Below are 26,627 nucleotides of genomic sequence, written 5' to 3'. Positions count from 1 at the left end.
ATGAACCTTCGCCGAGACATCGGGCCAAGTAAATGTGGCAGTGATCAACTGGCGAACGGGTAAATGCTCTCTATTGTCTCTACTTGTAAACCAGTAATAACGATTGTTCGCCTCCATACTGATGCTCTTCTACCTGTGGGAAAGCTGCATAGGCCCCCAATGTCAGATCGGAGATGGGGTCCCTCCGCTCAGTTGGTTAAAGGGTCTGCAGCACTCGGGAGCGCTTGCAGCATCTTCATGGTTTCCATGCGTCTTGTAGCAGCTGGGCCGACTCTTGCAGCTCTGGATGTGAAGACCCTAGCAGACTTCTGTGGCCCCTGGGATCGTCCTAGAAATGAAAATGTCTTGCAAATGTTAAAGGGGTTGTCTCGCGGCAGCAAGTGGGTCTATACACTTCTGTATGGCCATATTAATGCACTTTGTAATATACATTGTGCATTAATTATGAGCCATACAGAAGTTATAAGAAGTTTTTCACTTACCTGCTCCGTTGCTGGCGTCCTCGTTTCCATGGAGCCGCCTAATTTTCGGCGTCTAATGGCCAAATTAGACGCGCTTGCGCAGTCTGGGTCTTCTTCTGTTCTCAATGGGGCTCCGTGTAGCTCCACCCCGTCACGTGCCGATTCCAGCCAATCAGGAGGCTGGAATCGGCAATGGACCGCACAGAAGCCCTGCGGTCCACTGAGGGAGAAGATCCCGGCGGCCATCTTCAACCGGTAAGTAAGAAGTCACCGGAGCGCGGGGATTCAGGTAAGCGCTGTGCAGTTTTTTTTTTTTAAGTCCCTGCATCGGGGCAGTCTCGCGCCGGGGGGGGGGGGGGGGGGGGTTTGAAAAAAAAAACAAAACCCCGTTTCGGCGCGGGACAACCCCTTTAAGAGTTGACATTAAGGTGCGGTTCCGTGTAGGATTGTTTGTGTTGAATGTTCTTGTTGCTCTCCGCTTTGTGTTTACCGTTGGTAATCTGTTTATATAAGGCCTGTTTCACAAGGGCTACATAATCATTGCTACAAAGCGCATGTATGTGAAGCTCATGGCTTTATATGGGTTCTTTTAGGCTACAAAACCTCATGTGAAAGAACCCGTTGGAAACCATCAGCTTCACATCCATGCGTTTTGTAGCTTGTGTGAACGAGGCTTGAAGAGTCCATCGGAAGCTCCTGGCAGTACATTCAAAATGTCTGTATGCCCCGACCCACCTGTCGGAGGTCGAAAGAGCGTCTTTGTGGCCTCCGTCAGGCCGGTATACATCAGCAGATCTCCTTTATCTATGTGGGAGCCTATGGGCCATCTAGGTTAGCGTGCGACTCTTCAGCGGCATCCATTGGATAGTTCTTGAACTCCTCCCGACGTATAAATCCATCACACACTGCAAACTGTGTGAATACACCCTGAAAAGAGCAGGAAAACGTGTATTTAATTGGCCCCTAAACCTACCTTTGATACTTGGTTTGGCAGAAGTTACATCAAAACTGCAATTCAACTATAAGAGCAGCATTACTGATCCCATAGAGCCCTCAGTTATTGATCCCCAAACAGTGGCTCATAACCCCTTTCTGCTTGGCTTGCCATGGGGGTCCTGAGGTCTGACCACGTGTGTTAGCAATGGACATGATTACATACATGTCTTAACCACCCAACAGTGCCAATGTGGATGCCATAACACTAGTGTCAGATGCCACGCGAATATTTGAAATTTCACCAATTTTGTTTCTTCACATCTAGGCAGGGGTATCATGCAGCCAAATATCGCGCTCCGGTGGTCGTCCTCCATGACCTCCTACATTTAAGCGAATGCTGTCTCGTTGAGGCGCGCACGTTCCTGCGACTCAATCATTAAAAAAAATCCATCAGATTTGGATTTTTTGCAGTTGTTGGGTTGACGCAACTTACAAGACTTCATTCGCTTATGTTGGCCATGCAGTGCAAGCAAAGTCGCCGTGTAGCCCAAAGACTCCCCTCTTCCATCTCCAAAAATATACAGATTTGAGAATATAGGTTGTTGGTCTCAAATGGGGAGAGAACCCAATGCCAAGTGATGGAAAGCCTTACAAATAAAGGTGGGTGAGTGAGTTTTGAGTTGAACGTGCTTCCCAAGGTACAGAAGGTTTGGGACCTCTGCCCACAAGATACCCATGGGATCTGGTCTGTTAGGCCTTGTAAGTCCCTTGAGCAGGACGTTCTCTGTGGGCGATGCCGCTTGTCAAACAAGTTCAGTTTTCAGTTCTATAAACTGAAAATTACAGTTTGACTATTAATTGGAGTTGAGTTGTAATCCTTCTGTACTCCGAGGACCGAAGACTCGCTGCTCCTGTATGTATGTGTTAGAAGCTCAGTAAGTCAAGTAGCGTTTGAGCTGAATGTTTTGGGCTGTGAGCAAATCCCACAGAAGTTACTGCCGCTCCTACAAGGCTTTATAGTTAACCAAAAATACAGAGGCCAAAACAGGGTTCCTCACCGCAATCCTCCTTATTAGAGCAGCGATATATGAAAACATAAAGGGCCTTTCCGGGACACCGCTACTGATGAGCTCAGTTGATCGGAGGGGTTCCACTGCTCGAGACCCCTGCCGATCACTAAATGATGTGACAGTGCTCCGCCACAAGGCGCTTGCTAGAGGCTACCGGGGTGCGCTAACACCCCAAGCGTTGTGAGGTCAGGGGAGAGCTGGATCTGATGAAATTGGCTGCAGATATGTAGCTGATTTTGAGTCCAAATCCACAACAACGATGCAGATTTTTGACTGTTTTGGATGCGGAAATACTGTGGAATTTGCCATGGAATTTTCTGGTGGAGAAACGCCAACATTTCCGTCCCGTGTGAACGTACTCTAAAGCCCTATTTACACGCAATGAGTATCACTCAAAATTAGTTCAAATAATGGCATATGATCGATAATCGTTGCGTGTAAATGCTACCATCGTGCACTTTTGGCAGAACGATTATTTTAAGGTGAGCTTAAAATCCATACTTCAGCTGGAGAGAGAAAACTGGGACCGCATGCTGTGTTCTCCAGGGGAGCAGCTGATTACATTGTATTCAACTGACAGCCCATGCGAGAACAAAGGAGCTGATTGCAGAGCTCAGGCCGTCTGCCACTAATGTCCATTTGCACTTTATCAGCTTAATTTGTGTGTAAATGAGTCTCCAGGACCTGCTTGCAGAACCTAGAATGGTAGAGTTGGAAGGGACCTCTCCAGTGTCATCTGGTCCAACCCCCTGCTCAGTGCTGGACTAGATGACCCTGGAGGTCCCTTCCAACTCTTCCATTCTATGATTCTATGTTCAGCAAGCAGCTCCTGGAGACTCATTTACATGCAAATTAAGCTGATAAAGTGCTAATGGACATTAGTGTCCATTAGCACGTTATGCAAAATAATTGCTAAAACTTTTAATCTTTCATTCGTTTGAATGATTATCTTTTCGTGTAAATGGGCTTTTAGACTGAGTCCACAGCGATGGTGCATTTGGTTTGAGGAATAAATCTCTTTATGCTGTCAAGTATTCTTATCTTGTGTCTTTGTTTTCCAGCCTCCTGTTAAGGTTTACAGATGACACATTTGACCCAGAACTTGCTGCTACCATCGGTGAGTGACGTGCAACTGTTCATTTGGTTTTTATAACCTTGTTAAAGGGGTATTCTGGGCACAAACTAGTGCTTTAAAATCTAATCTACATTACAATAAGGCATTCTGTAATGGAATCGCTGTACCCGGTCCAGCTACCTTCTTCAGTTTGTCTGTCACATGACCATCCAGTCGACAAATATCTCCAGTTCCTCTGACATCTTGTCTGCATTTCCACTTCCCTGCCCATAGTCTGACATCCTGTGAGCAGTGCATGATGGGAGGACGGTGCAGTGTACTGCTCATGTGCAGTTCAGAGTGCTGGATGGTCCTATCAGTCTGCCTCAGCCGGCTTTATTACACTCTCGGTGAGAGGGACACTGGTGTCACGTTCCTGAACTCCTGGCATCATGGCACTTAGGATGTGAGAGCCAACGCCAGGAGAACGAGCCGTGATGCTGCAGCGTCTCATCGGCTCCTGTGACTGCAACTATCACAACCACCAGCGGGACCACTGCGTTGGATCCTGGTGGCGGCAGAAGGGTAAGTATATCCCAGTTTATTATTATAACAGGCAGACCTATAGAAGCAGAGTTAACTGGTAACCAGACAACCCCCTTTAACATTATCAAATAATGTCATTAAATGGTGACTGTCACCTTAAATACTGGAGTCAATATTTGCAGCTTTCATTTAAAGTGAGTTTTCTGGCACTTTAATATTGATCACGCTTAGGATAGACCATCATTATGTGAACCAGCTCCCGGCACTCCCACGGATCAGCTGGTTGAAGAGGCCCGAACGCTGTGGCCTGCTCATGGTTTACATATACATATAGCACCCCAAATCCTATGTAGAGGCCTGTCTTTTGAGCGATAATCGTTGTGTCTAAACACGCGGCCATCGTGCTCTGTTTGTTCAATGCACATTTCTAGCCAACTAGAAATGAGCAATGAGCCTTATCAGCGCCGCATGCTGATATCTCAACGGGCGGTGCCGATGGCATTCTTTCAGGTGGTATCCCGCTGGCAGTTCTCAGCGGGACACCAGCTGAAAGTGCTGAAAACAAAGCAGCTGTTTGCATATACAAAACAGTGGCATTGTTCTCTGAGCTATCACAGTGGTATCCTGCTCTGCCTACATTAACTCTTAAGTAGCTAATTAGCTACTTTGAGTTCTGCAAAGATAATCACTCAAAACTGTCACTCAGACTGTCGTTTAAGCGATCATCATTCGGTGTAAATGGGCCTTAATGAAGGCTGTATTCGCACCTGTGCTGGAGCCTCTGTTCAGAGGGTTCGGTGCAAATCTGGCAAAACAGAAATCATGGGCAAAATGGCTCAATGATTCCTGTTAAATGGGTTTTCCCACCTGAGACTCTTATGGCCTATCCACAGGGTATGTCATAAAAGTCTTAATAGACGCGGGTCCCACCTCTGGGATACTCTCCTTTCTCCAGAATCTAGTGTGACCACCCCGGCCTGTCTGTATGCAGTGATTAGGATTTACAGAAATGGCGTAGCGCAGCCCGCTCGGCTGTTTCCATACTTCTGGCCGTGTCACTGTAGATGGGGAATACCCCTTTGATCAGTAGATCACGGTCTCGGAGCGCAGCAGTCACACCGTCTCGCCCTGTTCTTCCATTTGCTTGAGGAGAAGACCGGAGCTTGTCCATTGTCCCACATCACCTTTCAGGTGTTCCTGCTCGTCTTCAAGCTGTTGTCATTCCTTGCAGCAATTCATGACTTGACTTGACCAGAAGTTTAACCATTTGTGGTGCAGAAGACTCGCTGGATTATCTCATGTGCAGCCGATCAAATAACGATGGTTTATTTTACAGGTGTCGACTTCAAGGTGAAAACAATTTCTGTTGACGGAAACAAAGCCAAGCTGGCTATCTGGGTAGGTGTGAGAAGAATGGCCTCTCTGTTCTGGAATGTTCTAGACTCGCCCTAGTTATTACGCTCTACTATGACAGGCATGCCGGCAAGACTTGTCTAGATGTGCCAGGATGATGTATTTGTGGCTGCACACCCATGAAGCTGAGGGTTCGCTCCTGTTTGTGCGGTGTCGGGGCGTGTCGGCCGCCATCTTGCATCTTCGCACTTTTATTAGATGATGTTGAAAATAAAATATGTTAATACAGCCAGAAATAGACTGCATCTAAAAACATTCTAGGTTACTATAAACCCTCCAATTATCTTGTACTGCCGGCCGTTCAGCCCACTGCCGGCTGTTAATAACCGGGGTGCGGGCGTTGGAAGCACCTGGTAGGCTGGCAGACGCTTCTTACAAAAACCACTGAAGGAAAAGGGCGCTGCCAGCAGACCACCTTGGGCCGGCGGGTCTGGCTATATGAAGACAGCCGCTTTGGGGAGGGACTACCTGAATGTCGCTGGTTTTGTTGATTGACACAACCCCTCGGTAGGAGCCGTCCTTCAGGAATCTCCGGAGCAGGGAAGGAGTTGGCCCACATAATCTTCCATGTGATGTCATCTCATTTTAGACTTATTGTACTTTGGTAATTTGATACAAAAATATTGCAGTAATTCCGGTGATTACATCCCTCATCGGAAAAGTGTAGGCAGCGGTATCCGTACCTGCATCGTGAGTGTGTGTATATATGTGTGAGTGATATATATATCTCTCACACTCCTACCAGGGGACGGATGACAAACTGATTCTCACAGAGAGCCGCCTCATCCTTACTTTTGCCTTCAGAGACCTGATTGTAGTATCGTACGGGCTCACTCACAGGAGTGGATTTGCGCAGCGTATTATGTGCGCAATTTTTGCACGTGTAACACAGTGAATGGATTAGTTCGCATGAGGGTATTTTTGAACATTGCGTGAAAAAATATGCAACCTGAAGTGAAAGTATGGTGCAAATACGCAGTGAATATGCAGGAACCCTGTGTACTTGTGCGCCATTTCAGTGATTCTATCTGTATTCTTTTGTGTGCGCAAATATGAAGTGTTTTTATGCATATACAAACACAATGCAGCGGCCCAAAACGTGGCTGCACTAGTAATAGTGACCTCCTCCCTATTGTGCCCGCACTAGTAATAGTGACCTCCCCTCCCCATTGTGGCCGCACTAGTAATAGTGACCTCCTCCCCATTGTGGCCGCACTAGTAATGGTGACCTCCCCTCCCCGTTGTGGCCGCACTAGTAATAGTGACCTCCCCTCCCTATTGTGCCCGCACTAGTAATAGTGACCTCCTCCCCATTGTGGCCGCACTAGTAATGGTGACCTCCTCCCCATTGTGGCCGCACTAGTAATGGTGACCTCCCCTCCCCGTTGTGGCCGCACTAGTAATAGTGACCTCCTCCCCATTGTGGCCGCACTAGTAATAGTGACCTCCTCCCCATTGTGGCCGCACTAGTAATAGTGACCCCCCCCCCCACCACCACCATTGTGGCCGCAGTAGTAATAGTGACCTCCTCCCCATTGTGGCCGCAGTAGTAATAGTGACCTCCTCCCCATTGTGGCCGCAGTAGTAATAGTGACCTCCTCCCCATTGTGGCCGCACTAGTAATAGTGACCTCCTCCCCATTGTGGCCGCACTAGTAATAGTGACCCCCTCCCCATTGTGGCCGCACTAGTAATAGTGACCTCCTCCCCATTGTGGCCGCACTAGTAATAGTGACCTCCTCCCCATTGTGGCCGCACTAGTAATAGTGACCTCCTCCCCATTGTGGCCGCACTAGTAATAGTGACCTCCTCCCCATTGTGGCCGCACTAGTAATAGTGACCTCCTCCCCATTGTGGCCGCACTAGTAATAGTGACCTCCTCCCCGTTGTGGCCGCACTAGTAATAGTGACCTCCCCTCCCCGTTGTGGCCGCACTAGTAATAGTGACCTCCTCCCCGTTGTGGCCGCACTAGTAATAGTGACCTCCTCCCCATTGTGGCCGCACTAGTAATAGTGACCCCCCCCCCACCACCATTGTGGCCGCAGTAGTAATGGTGACACCCCCTCCCCATTGTGGCCGCACTAGTAATGGTGACACCCCCTCCCCATTGTGGCCGCACTAGTAATGGTGACACCCCCTCCCCATTGTGGCCGCACTAGTAATGGTGACACCCCCTCCCCATTGTGGCCGCACTAGTAATGGTGACACCCCCTCCCCATTGTGGCCGCACTAGTAATGGTGACACCCCCTCCCCATTGTGGCCGCACTAGTAATGGTGACACCCCCTCCCCATTGTGGCCGCACTAGTAATGGTGACACCCCCTCCCCATTGTGGCCGCACTAGTAATGGTGACACCCCCTCCCCATTGTGGCCGCACTAGTAATGGTGACACCCCCTCCCCATTGTGGCCGCACTAGTAATGGTGACACCCCCTCCCCATTGTGGCCGCACTAGTAATGGTGACACCAGCTCCCCATTGTGGCCGCACTAGTAATGGTGACACCCCCTCCCCATTGTGGCCGCACTAGTAATGGTGACCTCCCCTCCCCGTTGTGGCCGCAGTAGTAATGGTGACTCCCCTCCCCATTATGGCCGCACTAGTAATGGTGACCTCCCCTCCCCGTTGTGGCCGCACTAGTAATGGTGACTCCCCTCCCCATTATGGCCGCAGTAGTAATAGTGACACCCCTCCCCGTTGTGGCCGAAGTAGTAATAGTGAAACCTCCTCCCCGTTGTGGCCGCAGTAGTAATAGTGACAACTCCCCTCCCCGTTGTGGCCGCACTAGTAATGGTGACCTCCCCTCCCCGTTGTGGCCGCACTAGTAATGGTGACCTCCCCTCCCCGTTGTGGCCGCACTAGTAATGGTGACCTCCCCTCCCCGTTGTGGCCGCACTAGTAATGGTGACCTCCCCTCCCCGTTGTGGCCGCACTAGTAATGGTGACCTCCCCTCCCCGTTGTGGCCGCACTAGTAATGGTGACCTCCCCCCTCCCCGTTGTGGCCGCAGTAGTAATAGTGACCTCCCCTCCCCGTTGTGGCCGCAGTAGTAATAGTGACAACTCCCCTCCCCGTTGTGGCCGCACTAGTAATGGTGACCTCCCCTCCCCGTTGTGGCCGCACTAGTAATGGTGACCTCCCCCCTCCCCGTTGTGGCCGCACTAGTAATGGTGACCTCCCCCCTCCCCGTTGTGGCCGCAGTAGTAATGGTGACTCCCCTCCCCATTATGGCCGCACTAGTAATGGTGACCTCCCCTCCCCGTTGTGGCCGCACTAGTAATAGTGACCTCCTCCCCGTTGTGGCCGCACTAGTAATAGTGACCTCCTCCCCATTGTGGCCGCACTAGTAATAGTGACCCCCCCCCCCCACCACCATTGTGGCCGCAGTAGTAATGGTGACACCCCCTCCCCATTGTGGCCGCACTAGTAATGGTGACACCCCCTCCCCATTGTGGCCGCACTAGTAATGGTGACACCCCCTCCCCATTGTGGCCGCACTAGTAATGGTGACACCCCCTCCCCATTGTGGCCGCACTAGTAATGGTGACACCCCCTCCCCATTGTGGCCGCACTAGTAATGGTGACACCCCCTCCCCATTGTGGCCGCACTAGTAATGGTGACACCCCCTCCCCATTGTGGCCGCACTAGTAATGGTGACACCAGCTCCCCATTGTGGCCGCACTAGTAATGGTGACACCCCCTCCCCATTGTGGCCGCACTAGTAATGGTGACCTCCCCTCCCCGTTGTGGCCGCAGTAGTAATGGTGACTCCCCTCCCCATTATGGCCGCACTAGTAATGGTGACCTCCCCTCCCCGTTGTGGCCGCACTAGTAATGGTGACTCCCCTCCCCATTATGGCCGCAGTAGTAATAGTGACACCCCTCCCCGTTGTGGCCGAAGTAGTAATAGTGAAACCTCCTCCCCGTTGTGGCCGCAGTAGTAATAGTGACAACTCCCCTCCCCGTTGTGGCCGCACTAGTAATGGTGACCTCCCCTCCCCGTTGTGGCCGCACTAGTAATGGTGACCTCCCCTCCCCGTTGTGGCCGCACTAGTAATGGTGACCTCCCCTCCCCGTTGTGGCCGCACTAGTAATGGTGACCTCCCCTCCCCGTTGTGGCCGCACTAGTAATGGTGACCTCCCCCCTCCCCGTTGTGGCCGCAGTAGTAATAGTGACCTCCCCTCCCCGTTGTGGCCGCAGTAGTAATAGTGACAACTCCCCTCCCCGTTGTGGCCGCACTAGTAATGGTGACCTCCCCTCCCCGTTGTGGCCGCACTAGTAATGGTGACCTCCCCCCTCCCCGTTGTGGCCGCACTAGTAATGGTGACCTCCCCCCTCCCCGTTGTGGCCGCAGTAGTAATAGTGACCTCCCCTCCCCGTTGTGGCCGCAGTAGTAATAGTGACAACTCCCCTCCCCGTTGTGGCCGCAGTAGTAATGGTGACTCCCCTCCCCATTATGGCCGCACTAGTAATGGTGACCTCCCCCCTCCCCGTTGTGGCCGCAGTAGTAATGGTGACCTCCCCTCCCCGTTGTGGCCGCAGTAGTAATAGTGACAACTCCCCTCCCCGTTGTGGCCGCACTAGTAATGGTGACCTGACCTCCCCTCCCCGTTGTGGCCGCACTAGTAATGGTGACCTCCCCTCCCCGTTGTGGCCGCACTAGTAATGGTGACCTCCCCCCTCCCCGTTGTGGCCGCACTAGTAATGGTGACCTCCCCCCTCCCCGTTGTGGCCGCAGTAGTAATAGTGACCTCCCCTCCCCGTTGTGGCCGCAGTAGTAATAGTGACAACTCCCCTCCCCGTTGTGGCCGCAGTAGTAATGGTGACTCCCCTCCCCATTATGGCCGCACTAGTAATGGTGACCTCCCCTCGCCGTTGTGGCCGCACTAGTAATGGTGACTCCCCTCGCCGTTGTGGCCGCACTAGTAATGGTGACTCCCCTCGCCGTTGTGGCCGCACTAGTAATGGTGACTCCCCTCGCCGTTGTGGCCGCACTAGTAATGGTGACTCCCCTCGCCGTTGTGGCCGCACTAGTAATGGTGACTCCCCTCGCCGTTGTGGCCGCACTAGTAATGGTGACTCCCCTCGCCGTTGTGGCCGCACTAGTAATGGTGACTCCCCTCGCCGTTGTGGCCGCACTAGTAATGGTGACTCCCCTCGCCGTTGTGGCCGCACTAGTAATGGTGACTCCCCTCGCCGTTGTGGCCGCACTAGTAATGGTGACTCCCCTCGCCGTTGTGGCCGCACTAGTAATGGTGACTCCCCTCGCCGTTGTGGCCGCACTAGTAATGGTGACTCCCCTCGCCGTTGTGGCCGCACTAGTAATGGTGACTCCCCTCGCCGTTGTGGCCGCACTAGTAATGGTGACTCCCCTCCCCGTTGTGGCCGCACTAGTAATGGTGACTCCCCTCCCCATTATGGCCGCAGTAGTAATAGTGACACCTCCCCTCCCCGTTGTGGCCGCAGTAGTAATGGTGACTCCCCTCGCCGTTGTGGCCGCACTAGTAATGGTGACACCCCTCCCCGTTGTGGCCGAAGTAGTAATAGTGAAACCACCTCCCCGTTGTGGCTGCAGTAGTAATTGTGAGTAAAAGAGATGAAAAAGGAGGGTGGAGCAAGACCCAGTAAGGGTGGTGGAATATTTATGGGGTACAAAGTGTTTCCAATGATGGAGGTGCTGCCAACCAGATGACGCTCCACCAGGGTGGGTGTGAGTGTAGCGAATAGAATGTGGAAAAAAACTGGTGTGGGGGCGCAACTGCAGTAGTAATAGTGACCCCTCCTCCCCATTGTGACCGCAGTAGTAATAGTGACACCAACCCCCCCCTCCCCCTCCCCATAGTGGTCGTAGTAGTAATAGTGACTTCCCTGTTGTGGCCGCAGTAGTAATAGTGACACCAACCCCCCCCCCCCCTCCCCCCTCTCCCCATAGTGGTCGTAGTAGTAATACTTACACCCTCCTCCCCATACTGACCGCACTAGTAATAGTGACCTCCCAATTGTGGCCGCACTAATAAGTGACACCCCCCTTCCTCTCCATTTTGGCCGCAGTAGTAATAGTGACACCCACCTCCCCATAGTGAACGCTGCAGTAATAGTGACCTCCCCGTTGTGGCCACAGTAGTAATAGTGACAACACCCCCCCCCCCCTCCCCATTGTGGCCGCAGTAGTAATAGTGCCCTCCCCATTGTGGCCGCAGTAGTTATAGTACCCTCCTCATTGTGGCCGCAGTAGTAATAGTGACCCCAACCCCCCCTTTCTCCCCCTCCCCATAGTGGTCGCAGTAGCAATAGGTACACCCTCCTCCCCATAGTTACTGCACTAGTAATAGTGACCTCCCTATTGTGGCCGCAATAGTTATAGTGACACCTCCCCATTGTTGCTGTACTAGTAAGTGACACCCCCCCCTTCCCAATTGGGGCAGCACTAGTAATAGTAATCCCCCCCCCCTCCCTTCCTTCCCCACACACACACATAGTGGTCGCAGTAGTAATAGTGACACCCCCCTCCCCATAGTGGCCGCGGTAGTAATAGTGGCCGCAATAGTAATAGTGACCTCCCTGTTGTGGCCGCAGTAGTAATAGTGATGCCCCCCTCCCTATAATGGCCGCAGTAGTAATAGTGACGCCCCCCTCCCCATCCCCATAGTGGCTGCAGTAGTAATAGTGACCTCCCTGTTGTGGCTGCAGTAGTAATAGTGACCTCTCCTCCCCATAGTGGCCGCAGTAGTAATAGTGACGCCCCCCTCCCCATAGTGGCCGCAGTAGTAATAGTGACCCCCTCCCCGTAGTGCTGCAGTAGTAATAGTGACCCCCCCCCATCCCCATAGTGGCCGCAGTAGTAATAGTGACCCCCCCCCATCCCCATAGTGGCCGCAGTAGTAATAGTGACCCCCCCCCCCCCCATCCCCATAGTGGCCGCAGTAGTAATAGTGACCCCCCCCCCCCCCTCCCCGTAGTGCCGCAGTAGTAATAGTGACCCCCCCCCCCCATCCCCATAGTGGCCGCAGTAGTAATAGTGACCCCCCCCCCCCCCATCCCCATAGTGGCCGCAGTAGTAATAGTGACCCCCCCCATCCCCATAGTGGCCGCAGTAGTAATAGTGACCCCCCCCCCCCCCCCCATCCCCATAGTGGCCGCAGTAGTAATAGCGACCCCCCCCCATCCCCATAGTGGCCGCAGTAGTAATAGTGACCCCCCCCCCATCCCCATAGTGGCCGCAGTAGTAATAGTGACCCCCCCCCCATCCCCATAGTGGCCGCAGTAGTAATAGTGACCCCCCCCCCCCATCCCCATAGTGGCCGCAGTAGTAATAGTGACCCCCCCCCCCCATCCCCATAGTGGCCGCAGTAGTAATAGCGACCCCCCCCCATCCCCATAGTGGCCGCAGTAGTAATAGTGACCCCCCCCCCCATCCCCATAGTGGCCGCAGTAGTAATAGTGACCCCCCCCATCCCCATAGTGGCCGCAGTAGTAATAGTGACCCCCCCCCCCCCCCATCCCCATTGTGGCCGCAGTAGTAATAGTGACCTCCCTGTTGTTGCCGCACAACATGTAATGTGTAAGCGGAGGACCGGCCCCTGCCCCCGAGGACGAGGCTTTAGGGACTGATGCAACTCGCTGGCTGCAACCACAATGGTGTAAGGCTGCTCACAGACCAGCGGTGTCCATCCTGATCCTTCCGATGTCTGTTGGTTTATGTGCAGCTTTTCTGTTCTGCGTTACTCGAGGCGCAGTTTTCATTTTCTTGTTTTAAAGGGTTTCTGGGAAATTAAAAAAAAAAATTCTGTGGCCTCTAAACAAAGAAAAACTAAATACTTTCCTATGCGGATGGATCACCGTCCAACAGTGCCCCAGTGTCCGCCGCACTCGACCACCTGCCGCTTCTTCCAGGTTCTGTGCGGTGGTCATTAGGGCAGAAAAACTGCACGGGAGCCGCCAGAATAGAGGAGTATTCAATTTTTCTTTGTTTTAACCTATTTTATATCTCAGAAAAGCCCTTTTAAAGGCGTATTCCACCAAAAAAACCTACCACACGAGATGGGAGATAAAATGACTGATCACTGGCGTCCGACCGCTGGGACCCCCGCGTGAATGCACAGCTCTTGTGGTCCCCCTAACGAATGCATGTGTGACCTTTCACCTCCTGGTAACACTGTAGGGAGCTGAGCGGATCGCTTGGTGGTTCCATACAGTAAATAAATGGCGGGGTGGTCATGCATGTACGCTGCCACTGCTTTTACCAGGGGTGCGCCATTCTCGTGAGCCCTGGAGGGCCCAGCGATCTCACAGCTGCCTTGTGGATAGGCGATGTGTATTTTGGGCAATAAGACCTTCAGGTTTGTGTCCACGAGATGCTGAAGAGCTGCAGATTTTTTGCAGCATTAAATGTGACTGAGGTTGTAGAAAACCTGATCCACCTGCTGGGGGAAAAACACTGCAGCAGAAACGGACAGACGCTGCGAACGTCACATCTACGGCGTGTTGTTTTATGCTGCAGATTTTCAGCACAGATCTCGCTTCCTCAAATAAGGGGGCGAAATCTGCGCTAGTTTTGCTGCGGTTCAAAATCCGCGATGGATCTCCAACATGTGAACATAAAGCTTACAGTTTATACCACATTTGTGATTTGCACAATTCCTGTGCAGTTAAACCTTTTTTCCACAGGGTGGCGCCAGAGTACAACACAACGCGGCCCGTCTTCTCTTGTATTCACCTCTGTAATGTCTCTGCAGGACACGGCCGGACAGGAGCGCTTCAGGACGCTGACTCCCAGCTATTACAGAGGCGCACAGGGGGTTATACTGGGTAAGAGGGAAGATTTTGCACACATGCTTAACTTTGTTTAACCCTTTAATGACCAGCAGTTTTTCAAACTTCCTTTTTTGATCCCTGCTTTTCAAGAGCCATAACTTTATTTTTGACAGCCGTTTGAGGGGTTTTTATTCTCCATGAGATGAGTTGTGTTTTTACCAGCTCTAATTAAGAGTTGTCAGTTTTTTAAAATTTGTGTTCCTTTTGCCAGAACATGATTAAAATTAGCCAATATTCGCCCCTCTTGGCGTCCCACACTGCATCTCTGTACTGTAAAGGGGCTGCTGTAGCCTGTAAATATAACATCATAGAGGAGACTGCAGCTGCAGGACCTGCAGGGAGTCGGGAGAGTTGAGGACCCGCTTATTGAAAAATGTTTATTTTTTGTTTATTTTTTTTATATGGAAAAGGCGGGTTGAACTCCTAATATTTTATTTTATATATAGTCCTAGACACTTTATTAAACTTTTTTTTTTATCTCATGTCACACTAGGAGAGCGGAGCTTGTGATCAGTTGATTGGTTGTACAATATACTGCAGTACTTCTGTATTGCAGTGTATTGTACACTTCAACTTGTCTATTAAGCCATGCTGCAGGCATATATTAAAGGGGTTGTCTATAGGATAGGGTATAACCTGCTGATTGGTGGGGGTCTCGCCTCTGAGACCTACACTGATCTGAGAATGGGGGGTCTCGTGTCTCCTGTCGTCCGCACTGTCGGTTTATAGCACCCCCCGCAGTGAGGAGACTGAATGTATTGATGGTCTCACAAGCACACTGCTGCCCCATTTATTTTCACTGGGATTGCTGCGATAGCCAACTGACGCGTGCTCAGGTATTTTCATCAGCCCCTTGAATTGATTGGAGTGCCAGCGCTCTGTTCTTTCTGATGTCACCTGCGGAAGGAGAAGCGACCCCAGAGTGGCGTACTGGCTGACATGGTACCAGCGTTCTCGAGATTGACGGGAATTAGCAAGATATCCCCTTCCCTATGACCTGTGATCCTGGTACAACCCCCTTAATAGACTTCAATGTATGGCATCCCTGGGAATCTTCACTAGGCTGCAGGCTGTCATGTGAACCCTTCAGCACCCATCGGTTCTGTCATGAGGGGGGCCTCCAAACCTATGGCAAGCTGCCTAGACGACCTGGTCAGCATTGACCACAGCATATAAGTCGATCAGCAGTATCTCCGATCTTAAGACGGGTTTCAAGCAGTCAGCTCTTGCTAAATCTGAAGTGGTCTTGGCTCCCGTGCCCACACCATACCATTACAGTCGGGGCCCGCTGTATATTTGCAGGGGTCGTCGCTAACGGGTTAAGAAAAACGGAATACTTGGAAATTTGAATTTAATTAGTAAATGAAGAACTAGTAGTCTGAATATACGGCAATAAGTAGTACGTTGTGTTCAATCATCAGTAGAGATGAGCGAGCATACTAGCTAAGGGCAATTGCTCGAGCGAGCATTGCCCTTAGCGAGTACCTGCCCGCTCGAGAGACAAGGTTCAGGTGCCGGAGCGGTGAGTTGCGGCAGTGAGCGGGGGGGGGGGGGGGGAGGGAGATCTCCCCTCCGTTCCTCCCCGCTCTCCCCCGCAGCTCCCTTCCCGCCGCCGGCACCCGAACCTTGTCTCTCGAGCGGGCAGGTACTCGCTAAGGGCAATGCTCGCTCGAGCAATTGCCCTTAGCTAGTATGCTCGCTCATCGCTAATCATCAGAGATCAGGACTTGATTCCACCATATACTATAAATATCCGTTTATTACTGTGCCTCGTTGTAACCTGCTGTCTCCCTCTTACTTGCCTCTCAGTGTATGATGTCACCCGGCGGGACACGTTCGTAAAGCTGGACAACTGGTTAAACGAGCTGGAGACGTATTGCACAAGAAACGACATAGTAAAAATGCTGGTTGGAAACAAGATAGATAAGGTGAGTCTGAGGACACGTTCTGCGCACGGCCGGGGCTTTATGGCTGGATTTGTTACAATGAGCACATGATCAATGACAGACGGCCCTGCCCAAAGCCACCGCCGCAACGCGATGGAAACCGGCAGCGTATTTAATGCTCATTTAAAGGGATGGTGCAGGATTAGAAAAACATGATTGCGGTGTCTTCCAGTAACGGCACCACGCTTGTTCTTGGGTGGTGTCTGGTATTGCAGTTCTGCTGTACTGAAGTGAATGGGGCTGAGTTGCAATACCGCATACAACCTGTGGACAGGTGCGGTGCTGTCTTTGGAAGAAATCAGCCATGGTTTTCTAATCTTGCAATGGATGGCAGACGAACACCCACCCATGTGCTGTCCGATACACTGGGTTATTACAAATGATCTTGCTCGTAGCAACACATCACAGTATGGCTTTTATTTCTCAAGCTGCTGAGGTTAAATGAAAGCTGCTCTGTGACTGGTTGCTATGGACAACAAGGACATTTATGGTTACACAGTTTTGCTAAATTAGACCCAAAAAGTTTTTTCTTCTGCCGTTGTCGTCGCCAGAGAGAATATGTAGCTGCCGATGAAGAACTCGAAAGCACTTTGTGTCCTTGATTTTCATGTTTACCAGTCTGTTCCAAATGGACGTTACACACTAATAACAGTTCTGTGAAGCTCCATCCAGCGGCCGCAAAATTCGTAAGCGGAACTCCAATTTTAAGGAAAAAGGTTCCATCTGTTAGCGAAAATCGTCCGTCCGTCCACCAGTGATTGTGGAAACAGCGGAGCGTCCCGTGCAAGTTTTACATGAAATACTCAGAAATCCACAGTCAGAGCGAGCAGAGCACTGGGCGTCCCGCCGCTGAGCGTGCGGAAGATACTGCGCAAATGTTTGCAATGTTATCCCTACCGACTGCAATTGTTACCAGCCGTGAAACCAGATGACAACGCGCGGCGACGCTCTTAATGCGAGCGGATGGAGACTGTAATCGGAAGCGATGATGTCATAGAGTCGTTAGTGATGAAGCTGCCTTCCGGGCAACAAACAATGTCACAATGTGGGGTGGGTGAAATTCAAAGCGCAATTGTTTGTTTGCCGCAGATTTCATCGTGTGCTGCGAAGGATGAGATCCGCTGTGATGATACGCAGCACAAATCAAAATTCTGAAGATGTTAAATTCGCACTGCAGGACGACTCCTCGCAGACTCTTCTTGTGCGCGGCGTGTAGCCGAACTTTGTTTTACTCTTCCACTTTGCGGCTACTTGAAGACCCTTAACCTCTTAAGGACGCGGCCTATTTTGGGCTTAAGGACGCAATGATTTTTGGCTGATTTTCATCTCCATTTTTCAAAAGCCATAACTTTTTTTTACTTTTCCGTCGACGCGGCCGTGTAAGGGCTTGGTTTTTGTGTGGTGAACTGTAGTTTTTATCGGTGCTATTTTTGGGTACATAAACTATATTGTAAACCTTTTTTTTTTATGATCACAGAGAGAACGCATCAATTCTGCAATACATTTTTTTTTTCCTTAAGCGTTAATTATGTAACATAAATGACCCCAATACATGTTTTTCTGTGGGTTGGTACGGTTACAAGGATACCAAAATTTTTTTTTTTCCAGATTTTCCACTTTTCTGCAATAAAACACTTTCTTTTGGAAATCTTTTTTTTTCTCTAAATGGCTGCATTCAAAGTCCTGTAGCTTTTTAATTTTTTTCTATGTACGGAGCTCTGTTAGGCCTTATTTTTTGCAAGAAAAGCTGTCGTTTTTTTTTTTTTTTTTTAATACCATTTTGGGGTACATATGGCTTTTTTTGATCACTTATTGCGTTTTTTGGGAGGCAAAATGCTAAAAGAAAATGATACCAAATATGTGGGATTTTTTTAATGCTAATATGAGAAAAAGACCAAAAAGGGTGGGGGTGTGTTACAATTTTTTTTTTTTTTTTTCCACACCATTTGTGTCCCTTTGGGTGACTTGCATCATAGCACCAATGATCGCTATGATAAGGCATTGCAGGACTTTTCTCCTGCATTGCCTTATCGCTTATAACAGCGATCATAGGCAGTGGTAATATAGGACACCTGTAGTGTGCTCCCTCTGTGAACCCTTCCCATGCCGCAATCTATGTCGATCGCAACAGGGAAGTGGATAACAGCGGGGGGGCGCATCTCCGATGCACCCTTGCTGTTGCAGCTGGAGGCCTGCTATCAGTGACAGCCGGCTCATGTTGCCGAATACCGCAAGATCTCGTATGACCTGCGCTATCCACATGATGTAAGGGTATGTCCAGTTGCAGGAAGTATCCATGACGTACCGTGATGTCATATGGAGGGAAGGGGTTAAAGTTGGTGAGCGCCACATAATATCCTACTGCTGGTGGTTACCGCATTGCTGCACATGTTGTGTTCTAAAATTGGGAAGACCTAATAACATCCTGATGATCTCAGCCACGTTTGCTGTTACTCTGCATTCATGTAATGTTCCGTTCATTGCCAGGTCTGATTTACAGAGTTACTAATATTTAAAAATGTGTTTTTGCAGGATAACCGAGAAGTGGACAGAAATGAGGGCCTCAAGTTTGCACGAAAACACTCAATGCTGTTTATAGGTATGAAGGTCTGATATTGCCTCCAGTTACTTCCCATTCAGGTCTTCTGTGCCTTAGACATCTGGTGCGTCTAGTAGCATTCATTCAGTCTAGTCATGAGTGTTCTTATTGAATTGAATGTCCCCTTATTAGAGCCCCGGCCCTCTCACGAATCGCTCTTCCCTGCCGGTGACACCGGAGTGCAGCATAAAATCACGTGACAAGCTTTCCATGGATCAGTTTCAGTGTAAATCCACATTAGATGGGAAGATCCAGCGATCGGAGCGACTTCCAGTGAGGCCGGTCATCGGTGCTAGACTAGCCGGCGTGATTGAGGAAAAACATCCAGCGAAAGGGGATCCTGTTGAGTTAACAACTCTTCACTAAAGGGGGTCAGAGGAGGATGCACAGTCAACTAAATGCAATGCTCATGGCTCCTACTAATGTGCCCGAACGCACAACTCACTCCTTAGCATGGTGGGTTATAACAGCAGAAAACCAGTCCCAGCGCCATCGTGCCTAAGAGAAAGACGAGACTCCAGCGAGCAAAAAAGCAAAAAAAAATTGTATCGATGAGCAGCGGAAAAACATCCCCTAGTTATATGGTTCCAGATTTCTGTTGCTGATGGGAGGTTAGAATTTGGTGCAAGCAGCATGAATCGCTGACCCCTTCCTGTCAGCTAGTCAGAACATGTCAGCACCGCCATCTAATCCGCAGCAACTGCAAGAAGCTTCCTGTCCGCAGGGGCCGATATTCCTGCAGGACAATTTCATCATCTAGAGGAATATCTACCATGGCATGTGGCTGCAGTTTTGAAGGCCAAAGAAGGTCCAATGCTCCACTAGATGGGGGGGGGCTCTAATGAAGTGACGATTCAGTGTATAACAGAATGCTGTAGGAAGCCTTTATATTGTACTTTACATTTACAGCTATGTGGAGGATTTGATGCTTTGACTGCTAATGAGGTTATATTAAAGGGGTTTTGCAGGTAAATCCTGTTGATGACCTAGTCTCAGGATAGGTCACCAATAGTTGATTGGCTGGGGTCTGCCACTCAGGACCCCGGCTGATCAGCGCACATTGTGATTGAAACAACACACAAGGGTATGGAGTAGAAGCAGTACACGTTGGGTCGGCACCGATCAGCTGATCGGCCACGGTCTCCAGTGGTATCCCTTTACATTTTGGTAAATGTAAAACATGCTAAATAATACTTGTTTCTAGCAAAGTCCTAATTTTGCCCACCACATCTTTGCCTGGCATATTGAGTTTACAATTAGAACGGCAGCGTTGTGTTGGTGGGGGTCAGGAAGACTGGTTTTAGGTCAGCTGGCAGTCGTGGTGGGGTTGGGAGGAGGGGGGTTTACCTCAGCTGGGGGTCATGTTTTGGGGGGCTAGGAGGATGGGGTTTATATTAGTTGGTGGTTGTGCTGGTGGGGCCTGGAAGACTGGGTTTATGTTGGCTGGTGGTCGTATTGGTGGGGCTGGGAGGATGGTGTTTGTTAGCTGGTGGTCATGTTGGTGGGGCTGGGAGGACGGGGTTTATGTTAGCTGGTGGTTATGTTGGTGGAGTCGGTACAACAGGATTTGTTAGCTGGTGGTCGTATTGGTGGGGCTGGGAGGACTGAGTTTGTCAGCTGGTGGTCATGCTGGTGGGGTTGGGAAAACGGAGTTTGTTGGCTTGTGGTCATATTGGTCGGGCTGGGAGGCCGGGATTTACGCTAGCTGGTGGTCATTTAGGTGGGGTCGTGAGGACGAGGTTTGTGCTAGCTGGTGGTCGGGTTTGTGGGGACGGGTAGACTCTGTTTATGTCAGCTGGTGGTCATGCTGGTGGGGTTGGGAGAATGGAGTTTGTTGGCTGATGGTCATATTTGTGGGGCTGGGAGGCTGGGATTTACGCTAGCTGGTGGTCGGGTTTGTGGGGACGGGTAGACTCTGTTTATGTCAGCTGGTGGTCATGCTGGTGGGGTTGGGAGAACGGAGTTTACGTTAGCTGGTGGTCGTGTTTGTGGGGACGGGTAGACTGTCAGCTGGTGGTCATGCTGGTGGGGTTGGGAGAACAGGGTTTGTTGGCTGGTGGTCGTATTGGTGGGGTGGGAGAGCGAGGTTCTGGTTGAGTGGTTTGGACCAATTGGGCTCACTGTTCGATGCGTCTGCTTCCTCCCTTCGTTCCAGAGGTCTCTAAGACCTTTAAGTCAAGGACGAGACAGGAAGCAGTCTGTTTCTGAGACCGCAGCAACTTTTTTTTTTCCTGCTCGTCTGACTCTTCATTTGATCTTTTTTACTGCTTTTTATAACCACATCTTAAAAAGAGACAATGTGGTATTGATTGTGCTTGAACAACATGCAAATAATGCGTTACACGTCTCGCTGCCTGCAGCCCCTCGGAGACGTCACTTGTATCTTTCCCATAATAGATTTGACACATTGTAACTTCACCTGTTCCAAAAGTGGAATCATTTCCTGACCGTCTGATATCCTTTGCCCCCGAGCGGTGCTGGCCGGCTCGCCGGATGGCTCCACGCTCAGTTAGGCTGATGAGTATTTCTTGTTCTGTGCGGATTCGCTCCACATTTGCTGCGGTGTTCCCTGTGATTGGGCCATCGCTGGGATTCGTTTCAGATGAGTAATGAGACGGTTTATCAGCGTTCTGTAAGGTCTTTTGTTGAACGGTCTTGCCAGTTTTGTTCTCTTCCATACAGGCCGCGTTCAGGCAATGTTTCATCCTTGTTTTGAGGATTATAATACAGAGCTAATGAAATCCTGTGACACGTTTTACATGGCCGCCATTTTCACGGCCGTGTTTTAAAATGCAGCATATGCTTTGCTTTTGATGAAAAATCTGCTGTTCTAACCTGTGGAAGATGATTAAGGAGTAGCTGCACTTTTCACAAACTTTCGACATGTTAGAGACATTTCAAAAGTTTTGATTAGTGACGGTCCTGCTGCTGAGACCCCTGCTGATTGCTAGAACGAGGGGGCTGCAGCTGAGCTCTGAGCCCCTTCAGCCATCTTTGTTGCTTTTGGCTCCCAGCAGCTGAAGACTGCCTCCTAGAGGGGAATAGAGGCTGATGGTAATGTAGCGCTTAGTTTGTAAGTGTTGCGCACCCAATGGTTGCATGTTGCCCCGGGACTGCCTGACGCCCCCCAGTGGACTGTTGGGGTTCATTCTCGGTAGAGCTATTATATGCTGTTGTTTGGCCTCATCCCAGAAGTTGAACAGTAAAACGGAAAGCTCTGGATCTGACACATGCTGACCCTAGAAGGCACCAGGTGGACCGCATTGACTATTGGGGTCTGTCATGAGTCTGTTATGCCCTCCACCGGTTTCTCGGATAAGATGGCGCCGCATGCGGAGATATTTCGTACTGTATTTGAATGGAAACCTGCGACGACGGCTCCAACTGGAACCCCCGACTTGGATGTCTACGAGTCTCGGTCAGGCCGAAAAATGTCAGCTGTGAAACAGATCTTAAAATATAATATATAGAGAAGTGATCCTGTAAATGGCGCGGCCCGATACAACACATAATCGCCTACAGGGTCATAAAAGGTGAAGTCTAATCCGTTCGCTATGCGGTACAATAACATGAATACAATTATGTAAAATAATTAGCTCGACTTCATTAAACCTGAATCATTGAGTGGAAGAATGATTGATATATACGCGGCCTGAACTCGCCAGTAACCGATCGGGTGTAAATCTTCAGATCTTGTTCCTTTCGGCAGGCGTTATGCTGACTTTTTACTAAATCTCGATTTAACTGAAGGGCAATGACAGGTCCCAAATCCCGCAGAGCTGCGCTCCATAATCAAAAGAAAACACATTAGGTATCATTAAAATTTACTGCTCGGCGGTCCAGGGGTCAATCCTTATTGTTCTTGGCAGCCGAACGGGAATGAAGTTATGAGGCTGGAAGACGAGGCCGCTGGACATGGAGGGTAGCCGCTTGACCCCAGGAGCCTTGGGGAGGGGTGAGCGGAGCTGCTGCGTCTCCACGGCTTCAGTTACAATTAGCCGTAAGGAGCGCGCAGTTTTCTCATAGTTTTATAGATTTCATGCCCGCAAATACAGATCGCAGTACGGCGATTGCACAGACCGCAGCAACCACCCACGGGTCAGGGGGCCACGAAACAAAACTAGTTCTTCGGTGTTGCATGTTACTTTGGGCTCATTCACACAGGTGTATGCCAGACCAAAACTGGGTATTCCTTGCATATTGCGACGGGGGCCGGTACATGAAAGAGCCGAGGGTGAGGGTGAGTTCCGCGGTGCTCTCTGCAGGCGCTCAGGTCGGGTCCGGTTGCGAGAGTTCTCGCAGCCGGATCCGACCCGGCCGTCTGCAGGCGGCCTTAATCAGCAGGGCAGCAGATCTCCATATCTCACACACGTAAAAGATATGCCCGTAATATGGAGTGCAAATACATCCATGTGGATGAGGACTTTAAATGGTTTTGCCCAAGGCGTTTTTTTCTGGGGGGGTTAAGGAATAATTTGTGTGATAGTGGTTGTTTTTTGGGTTTTTTTTACGTGTTTTTTGTGGTTTTACCGCTACACATTGTCGCATCTTGCCCGCTATGAGGGCGAATAACTTTCTGTGTTGTGAAAGTAAATGATTTCACTGGTTCTGTTCTTGGAAGCCGCAGCGGCCGTATCCACTGTCGCCAATGCTAACCTGTGTCTTCCGTCTATTCCAGAGGCCAGCGCAAAGACCAGAGACGGCGTTCAGTGTGCCTTCGAAGAACTCGTGGAAAAGATAATACAGACCCCCGGACTCTGGGAAAGCGAATCGCACAACAGAGGTGTCAGACTGTCCGACGAAGAAGGCGGCCGGGGAGGAAGTTGTGGCGGATACTGCTCCATGCTATAAAGTAGTCGTTGACCTCTCATCCGCCGCCCCGTGTCTAGTCAGACCCGTTTCCTGTATATAACATCATTTACAGTTAATATAGGGACCTTACCAGTTTGCACATCTTTGTTTGTATCATGAGGCAGATATTTGTAGAATACCCTTCAGCAGATTTGCAGTCCGAAAATGTTAAGCGCATGAAAGTTTTTGACTTTTTACCAGCGGCACGAACAAAAGCGCGTTAGCAACTGCATTAATTACAGCGCCGCCTGTTCATATTGTACTTTTTAACTTTCTTACATTGCAGCACATTTCTATACTACGTCGCTACGTCCTGTTCGCTCGCCTTCTTGCTCCTCTGCCGTACACTTGTGTCTCTTGTTAAACAATCCCAGCAGCGGCCATCGCTGAGGACCCCTCGCTCCACTCCGGATGTTCCAGCAGATGTCTTTTTATCACTTTGCCAACAAATTTGCAATTTCCTCCGGTACTGTAGGTAATAACCCCGGCATATGGTGTTTATGTTTGTAAGTCCCCGAGAGGTCATCACTTCTCGGCGCGGCTCCTCGGGGTTTATAGTCGGTGGAGGAGTCAGAGCCGATATTCCAGCAATTGCTTCCTGTCGGAATGACCTGTTAGAGATGCTGTCCTGCTCCTATAACCGTCTCCCTGCTGCACGTCGTCTCCTGTCTCTCTCATTTCTTTTGCGCTTTGGGTCATTTGCAATCTATTACATTGAATGTAGGATCCTCCATAGATCTTCCTGTCGCTGCTCGTGCCACTTTGTCGATTAAATTTGGACTTTGTTCACCACCGATCCAATTATGAAATGCATCGCCATCTCCACCTGCAGGCGCCGGTCACGATGTACCGTTCGGCTTTCTGGGACTCTGATGAACTTAAAGGGCTTGTATGAGATTGAAAAGATTTGAGTTGCTTTCCTCGGCCCCCAGAATCGGCGCCGCTCTTGTGTACTGGCGGTCTCTGGTACTGCGGCTTCTCCTGAATTCTTATACGGCGCAACCCATTGAGGCTTCCTTCAGATTGTCTTTTTCTGGCATTTTAATTAAAAACGTGCAAGTAAAATGCATCGTTTTTAACAGCACCTGCGCACTTTGTGAGGCCTTCCTCCTTTTTTTTTTTTTTTTTTTTTTTTTTTAACACGTGCGTTTTTTAAATATTCCCCGTTTTTGTTTTTTTTTTGTTATAGAAGCCTGTGAGAAAACACCAGGGAAATTAGCAGATCCGGAACTTGCGGTGATTGTAAACCCAAAAACGCCGCAAAACGGAGGGGAAAATTCTACTAAACAATGAGCTGTTGGTGGGACTTCCGCAGCGATCATCTGGATGCAGTGGATTTTGCCGCAGTTATAAAATACCAGTGTCAATCACCAAAAATGTGTTGTTTTACCAAAAAGACCGATTGCAAGCTTTGGGTTCCTTCTACATGAGAAGATCTGTCGGGCGCAGATGTCCAGCAGGTCGTCCCAGTGAGGATCGTTCTTGGGCTTTTGCCTCAGTGGATCCTTCCGGTCTGCCGCCTACATTCTCAGGGTAAGCCGTTCGTGAATGAATGACTGCCTGTTTGCGCGGGTCGATTCGTCGTTGGGTTTTTAGGCGTGCCTAAACTGAACAATGGAGGAACTATCGCTCATTCGGTCTGTCTACGCTCTTACGCTGAACAACAATCCTTCAGATTCTCGCTGATTACGGCAATCTGATTGGTTTGCCGGCGCGTGTGAAAGGGCTCTTCCGTTGGTGTCGCACACTGACTTTTTTGCAAAAATGCTGCATTCTTTCCAGTTTAAACGCAATGGCCTGTTTTTCTTATTTTTAAGACCAAAACCCGCTGCATCCAGGTGTTGGCTGTCGGTGAATATGAAGAGTCCTACAAGCAGTGCGTGTTTTTCGTAGTGATGTTTTTCTCACTTTTGCCGTGTTTTTGGGTCAGTGGCATCTTTCACAATTGCAGCATTCTCTGGTTGTTTTTTTTTCTCCTGGCATTTTGCCATAAGCTCCTCTATAGGGAAAAGAATGTATGTGACCAAAATGCCGACATCAGAGTATTGCAGGTGACTCTTTTAATGTCTTTACAGTACGAAAAAATTTAGAAAAAACCTGCCTGAAGGAGGCCTTTGGGGCGCGGGGTTAATAAGAGGGGGGGGGGGTGCAGATTTTCTGTGTGGAAAATCTGCTTTCCACATCCGTGGCCGCTGTTGTGGTTTTGCTACAGATTTCGCAGTGGATTACCTCCTTGTTTCCTGCACGGATCGGCCTCCGGTGAGGTCTTTTGCCTAAAATCCACAGCGTCGGTTATGTAGGTTTTCTGTGAATATACACTTGTGGTCTTTCCAGGATTAAATGGACCAGTGCAGGGGCTTTAAAGAAGACTCAGCAGATTTGGCCAAGTACCCCAATTAAAGCTGCACCCCCTCTTGCAACGACGATCTCCTAAAATGAAATAAACCTATATTAATATTCTAGTGACATGTAAAGTGTTCTGATGACTGTTTACAGCATTGTAGATGGGTTATCACAATGTGCCGGTCATGTTAACAATTGCTGCGTCTGTATGCACATGTGGTGCCGCCATTTATGTAATCGCAGGGGGGTTACTCAAACTCCAGCCTGCGTGGAACCAGTCCCCGCTCCGTGTTCTTGAGGTGGCGGACGGCTTCCCAGCCTGGTTTGGCGGTATTACATGCATGGAGTGTCGGAGCATTTCTACACTGTGGATCCTGCAGCCGCCATTCGGAAGTCTTGTAATTTTTAAGAGCTGCTTTTCCATTGAATACATATCTTGTGTTTTTGGGTTTCTCCGCTCTTCTTCGTCCCGCCGTCACTCCATGCAGCAGTTCATGTTTCCTAAAATTGCCTTGAAGTTACTAAACCTTTTATTCCACGTATAAAGCACATTATAACTTATTTACAGAAGTGAATAAACCTTCTATCACCGTT

At 49.9% G+C, this 26,627-nt stretch overlaps 1 protein-coding gene across 1 annotated transcript; it reads left to right on the top strand.

Annotated features, from left to right (window-relative positions):
- RAB18 (RAB18, member RAS oncogene family) lies at positions 1-26,627 on the top strand. The gene is made up of 7 exons (XM_066584712.1): positions 1-59; positions 3,454-3,584; positions 5,404-5,465; positions 14,216-14,288; positions 16,104-16,222; positions 18,773-18,839; positions 23,518-26,627. Exons 1-7 carry the CDS (start codon positions 1-3, stop codon positions 23,688-23,690), a joined length of 684 nt encoding a protein of 227 aa, XP_066440809.1. The 3' UTR covers positions 23,691-26,627.

This window comes from Eleutherodactylus coqui, chromosome 12 (assembly GCF_035609145.1).
Source record: "Eleutherodactylus coqui strain aEleCoq1 chromosome 12, aEleCoq1.hap1, whole genome shotgun sequence".
Classification (NCBI taxonomy): Eukaryota; Metazoa; Chordata; class Amphibia; order Anura; family Eleutherodactylidae; genus Eleutherodactylus; species Eleutherodactylus coqui.
The sequence above is the reverse complement of the archived record's forward strand: the minus strand, read 5'-3'. Positions and strand labels throughout refer to the sequence as shown.

What these genes read in the sequence shown, in the direction of transcription:
- RAB18 (XM_066584712.1), top strand. Translation starts at nt 1, where the DNA reads ATGAACCTTCGCCGAGACATCGGGCCAAGTAAATGTGGCAGTGATCAA. An exon ending in CGCACAGGGGGTTATACTGG is followed by an intron (nt 14,289 to 16,103) that starts GTAAGAGGGAAG and finishes CTTGCCTCTCAG; the next exon opens with TGTATGATGTCACCCGGCGG. An exon ending in ACACTCAATGCTGTTTATAG is followed by an intron (nt 18,840 to 23,517) that starts GTATGAAGGTCT and finishes CGTCTATTCCAG; the next exon opens with AGGCCAGCGCAAAGACCAGA.